This window comes from Tupaia chinensis, unplaced genomic scaffold (assembly GCF_000334495.1).
Source record: "Tupaia chinensis unplaced genomic scaffold, TupChi_1.0 Scaffold144318_1, whole genome shotgun sequence".
Lineage (NCBI taxonomy): Eukaryota > Metazoa > Chordata > Mammalia > Scandentia > Tupaiidae > Tupaia > Tupaia belangeri.
In genome coordinates, this window is record NW_006204176.1 from 462,273 (window position 1) to 468,290 (window position 6,018).

General features: G+C 40.6%; 1 protein-coding gene across 1 annotated transcript in view; it reads left to right on the plus strand.

The window, feature by feature from the left end:
* Nucleotides 1–6,018, plus strand: part of HMCN1 (hemicentin 1) — a 402,083-nt gene that overhangs the window by 322,624 nt on the left and 73,441 nt on the right. The window contains 1 exon segment of the mRNA XM_027767566.1: nt 4,515–4,705. Coding sequence (XP_027623367.1) covers nt 4,515–4,705 — 191 coding nt within the window.

Consider the following 6,018-nt stretch of genomic DNA (forward strand, 5'->3'; position numbering starts at 1 on the left):
CCTAAAAGGCCTAGAGAACATATATTGGGTGCCTCTCCTCTTTCCCTTTGTGTTTGTCATTTTGGTGAATTACTGGAAGATGGTGGTTCTAGCCAAAAGGTTTTATGTGTATATTTAAGACAAAAGACAGAATTCCTGTTAACATCAGTGGTAGGAAACAACAGCATATTAAACCGATTCCAGCTTCTGTTTTTGGAGAGAATTCTTTTAATGAGATTCTACTTTTTAATCACTTCAAAAATTTATAAAAACTTTATTTTTATGTGCGTGGATTTGAACTTCCTACAGCTTTATAGTTACAATGACAATTTCAAGTGGAAACATATTAAAGTTTATTGGGTCCTCAGAAAAATCATGAACCTTTTTTTTTTTTATAGAAAACCAGAAAAACAATATGTCATGACTTTCCCAAGGACCCGAAAACTTGTCTCTTTCATAAAAGAGAGACTATGGGAGAAAACACAAGAGATGTCCCCTCTCACAGGCTTCCAGCCAGCCAGGATAATGGGGGCCCCTGTGCATACAGGCACAGAGCCTGCATGTTTCAAGTTTACCCGGAGTCCAAATACCCGTCAACCATCTGGCTTCGGCATTGCTGAGTGGCACACTGCTGCCTGGACTGGGATATGAGGAAATTTGGTTGTTTTTTTGTTTGGTTTTTGTTTTTTTAAGTTTATCCTTTCATGAGAGAGCATGACAGCAATAGTGAGAAAGTGAGAGTGCAAGAGAGAGAGAGAAAGAGCGAGAGGCAGTCCTCCTCCTCACGGTTTGTCAGGCTGTCATCCCTTCCCCCAGCTCTCCAACTAGTCAGGAGGGTGGGCTTACACCCAGCACTCAGGTCACCTCGGGATCTGAACCACGTGGTCAGCCATGTGGATTCCAACACTGCAAAGCTGTGCTCTACCATCTGTGCCACCACAGCTGGGCCTGGGAACATTTTTAATTAAGGAAAGAAACTGTCAAAATTTAAATTCCCATTAATGAGTTTTTCAACTCACTTATCTGCTTTCAGTTAATATGTATTGAACTAATCAATGTAGTTTACCTTCAAATAAATACCACTCCGTCTTTTCAAGTATTTGTAGAAGATTTCGCTAATCAGTTTAAAAAATACAGACCTCATTCCCTGCCCGTGTTGCAGAAAAGCTCAAAGTTAGTGATGAACCCAAAATGCAACTCCACGCAGCTTTAAACAAATACCCTCTCAGGGGCCAGCAGGTGGTGAGGCGGTTAAAGTGCTAGATTCCCTCATGGCTGACTCATTCCCACATGGCTGACTATGGTTCGTCTGACTGTGGTTCGAGTCCCAGACTTGGTGGCTTGCTTTCTTACTTTCCTGCTCTCTCTCTCTGTCTGTCTCTCTCTGGTGAGTGCATGTGTCCTGTAGCAAATTATAAAATAATAATAGTAAATAAAATTAAAGAAATAATTATTTAAAAAAACAAACAAAAAAACCCTTCCTGGGACCAGTAGTTAGCATGCCCAAGATGCCAAGAGGAGAACGGAGGAAAAGGGACTGTGGCATGGCCATCTCCTCTGGGGGTGGGGGGGGGTGATTTCTCGCTTTCTGTTTCTCTGTCTCTTTCTGGCGAGCGCATGCGCCCTATAGCAAAAACCTCTCCACAAAAGCCCACTGCCCCCAAAAAAAAAAACCTCCAAAAAAAAAAAAAAAAAAAAACCCTTCTAGCTAGCAAGTAGGTCACATATTTGTTTATTTTCTGATTATTTAGGAAAGTAATAAAAATAAAGACATTATATATCAAACTGTAAAGTGTATGGGCAAGGCTAAAATCAACTATAAAAATTTTATTGTTTTGGGGACCAGCAGGTGGCGTGGTGGTTGGGACACTGGACTTTCACATTGCCAACTGCCGTTTATGTCCCAGACCTGGTGACTTGCTGTCTCATCTTTATTCTCTCTCTCTGTCTCTCTCTCTGGTCAAATTGAAAAATGATGATAGTAAATGAAATGAAATTAAATAATTTTAAAAAGCATGTTCTTTAAATTTTATAGCCTTACATTTTTTATTTCTGAAAAGAACTGAAGTAGATGTACTAAGCCTACTGTAGCCCTGCAACAAAGAAAAATTAATCCCAAGGAAACCAAGATAAAGGAGGTAATGAAAATGCAGCATGGGACCAGCAGTTGGCACAGTCGCTATGTTGCTGGACTCCCATGTAGTCAACCACGATTCGAGTCCCAGACCCAGTGGCTTAAACCCACATGTGTGTGTGTGTGCCCTAGATCCCAAGAGGAGAATGGAAGAGAAGGTATTGCAGGCAAGGCCATCCCCCCAGGGGGATGATTTCTCGTTTTCTGTCTCTCTGGTGAGCGCACACGCCCTATAGCAAAAACCTTTCCAAAAAAAAAGAAAATACAGCAGAAGTAAATGAAAAATAAATAGATTTTTATATTTTCTAAATTATCGGTAATATAAAAATTAGTTTCTATAAAAGTTAAAGATGAAAAATGAAAGTTTATACAACAACTTAATGACTGGCAGCTATTCTGTCACTTTTTAAAATGTCATTAATAGTGGTCTACCTGTGGGGCCAGTAGGTGGGGTGGTGGTTATGGCACTGGATTCTCACCTCCCTGACCATGGTTCGAGTCCCAGACCTGGTAGCTTGAAAATTATAACCAAGTACATGTACATGCATCCCAGAATCTGAGAGGAGACTGAAATAGAAGGGATTGTGATGTGGCCATCCCTCCTGGGGGAGGGTGATTTCTCACTTTCCCTCTGTCTCTGTCTTTTACTCTCTGGCAAGCACACATGCCCTATGGCGAAACAAACAAACAAAAACAAAAACTAAAAACTAAAAAAATTAAATAAGGTTGGTCCACCTGTCACTGATGTGTTTGAGTAATTCCAAAATTACTTTTGTATTTTAAATTTTTGAACTGGGAATTCTTAACACTTTTAAAATTTTTCCTTTAGAAACAAATATCTTATTTCTAAGTCCACTGAGGTGTTTTCTTAGCACATCCACATATTCATTCATCTCTGTATTGCCTAAATTGCAGTAAGAAAAAAAAATTGAGTCAGAAGTACAAGGGGACTTTAAAAAGTTCATGGAAAATGACATAGAAGTACAAATTTGAGGCCAGATGGGAGCCCAGAGGCAAAATGTGCCTCTCCCCATGGCAGAACACATGGTTGGTGTCTTAGCCCTCCCTGAGAACACTGGGTATACATGTGCCCATGATCTGAGTAGGCTGAAGATGGCTCAATTGTGCATTGATACCCTAGCAGGGGTTCTCTCTCTCTCTCCTCTCACTCATGGACTAAATAAACGTTTATTTAAAAAGTATGCATTTATCTTAGTGCAAAATTTTTAATTCATGCATATTTTTTCATAATACAGATGTTCTATGGCCTTTTTAAGATAGCAGGTAGGTTTTTCAATGCACAAAATTATAAAGCCACTAGAAAAAGCATTTCCTCTGTGAAAGTCTCAGAACTAAATTAAATGTCATGATCTGGGGACCAGCAGATGGCAGAATGGCTATGTCGCTGGACTCCCACATAGTTGACCGTGGTTGCAGAGTCCCAGACCCCCCTGGGTGCATGTGTGTGTGCCCACGGTCCCGAGAGGAGAATGGAGGAGAAGGGATTGCGGGATAGCCATCCCCCGAGGGGGGAGTGATTTCTCGCTTTTTGTATCTCTGTGTCTGTCTTTCTGGCAAATGCACGTGCCTTATAGTAATAACCTCAAAAAAATTGTCATAATCTGGGTTTTCTTGTAATTATTGTAGCACACTGAATTATTGCAATGCTACAACCCATGCACTTTGATACTTAATATTGTGAGTGTTCCTCACAACATATCCATGAGACAAATCCAACAGTTAGAGGCTGCAGCAACATTTTTAGTTGTTACTGTTTGCTTTACTTCATTTCAGTAAGCAGAAGAAACTTGAGTATAAAAAAGTCAGGAAGACAAATAAAATCCAAAGACTTCCAGCCCAGTTCCACATCATTTGCTGAGAAACTAAATATAAATATGGTCAATAACTTCAAGTACATTAGAATTCTCACTAGCATCAAAAATATTGATTGTATTCATAGCAACAGGCAAATCATTATTCAAATAAAGTGGGGTTTTTTTTTTTAAGAAATACTTACAAAGTTTCTCTTTTTTTTTTTTTTGAGAGATTTTCACTGTAGGGGGCGTGCGCTCGCCAGACAGCCAGAGAGAGACATAGAGACAGCAAGCGAGAAATCACCCCCCAGGGGGGATGGTCACGCTGCAATCCCTTCTCCTCCATTCTCCTCTCGGGCTCTTGGGCACGCACGCACACGCGCCCGGCGTGAGTTTTAAGCCACCGGGTCCGGGACACGAACCGCGGACGACTACGTGGGAGTCCAGCGACATAGCCATTACGCTAACTGCTGGTTCCCTAGCAAAGTTACTCTTTACAAAGCCTCTGGTGTGTTGATTTTCATTGTGAATAAAGATGTTATTGAACTTCACTTCCTGGGTAACCATCTTTTTAAAACTCTTGATAGTACCACCCAGGATCCAAAGCACAGATGTACACTACACGGTCGATGAAAATTCACAAGCCATTCTTCCATGCGTGGCTGATGGAATACCCCCTCCAGCAATTACCTGGAAAAAAGACAATGTTCTTCTGGCTAACTTATTAGGGAAATACACAGCTGAGCCGTATGGAGAACTCATTCTGGAAAATGTTGTGGTAAGTTTCATGAACATGAGTGGATACTAACCACTAAACGTTAATTCTTACTTTTAGTCATTTACCTGAGACATACAGTCTTTAATGATGAAAGAAAATGCTCTTATCAATTCAGGCCATAAGATTAATTTTACACATATTTCATTTTATGTCCCTTGAATGAGACTAGAATTTAACAAATAGTAGGAACTAATAAATGACCTCCTTCTAAACCTGTTATTTTTGTGGAAATCTGTGGAGATTTTTGTTCGCTTTGTTTTGTTTGTTTGTTTGTTTGTTTGTTCGTGCTATCAGATATTGGTGCTTGCCAAGGAGATCCAGAGGAAAAGTGGTAAAACACCCTCCAATGGGGAGGGCCATGCTGCAATTCCTTCTTCATTCTCCTCTCAGGATTTTGGGCATATGCGCCCCAGTGTGTTTTTACATCGCCCGTTCTGGGATTCTAACCACAAAGTTGGCCATGTGGGATCCAGCCGCCTTAACCACCATGCTACCTGATGGCCCAAAATCTGTGGGTTTTTTTAGGAAAAAATCATAGGTTTCTGTGCTAGTAACAGTGTATAAGGTCAGGAGAGGAGGTGTAAGGATGTCTGGTGTAAGATTAGGCACACTGAAAAGGCAGTATTTTGCTCTTTGAGGGTTTTCATATAACATTTTCTAATCATTGATACAGTAGCTAAAGTCTAAGGAATTCATGCAATTGGAGATTTTGAAATATTTTCATTTAAATATTAAACGTTAAACTATTTCAAAATCTCGCACCTCTCCAGATCTGCAGAACCGTAGCTCTCAGGAGCATCTTAGTTTCTCAGAGGTATCCCACAGAAAGAGGAATCTATAGATACGTACCTTACCTGACTTTACAGAAGAATGACCACACATAGCCCAGCCTAGCGGGCAGTCCATAGTGGCGGACTACAGGGCTGGAAGCCACGCGGCCAGCTGCACATCTGTGTCCCCCATACTGAAAAGTGTAAGAATTTCTTTTTCATTGAAACACCAGAGAACTAGATTGAATTATTGTAATTTTTATTCTGTTTTTCCAATTTTTTGGTGCCTCAATGCAAATTTCATTGTTTACACTTTTCAGTGTGCCTGAAAATACACTAGGCACACGTGGGTACCAAAGGTCCTGAAGAGATGGAGGACTGGGAAAAGGGGATCACAGTGGGACAGGACTCTGTCAAAGGTCCCTCTCTTTCATGCATGTGCATGTGCTCGCTCATAACAAAGTATTTATGTGGAGTGAGAATATTGACATTTGGCACTAGATGTGCTTAGAATGTCAGTCAGTTTTTTGTTTTGTTTTGTTT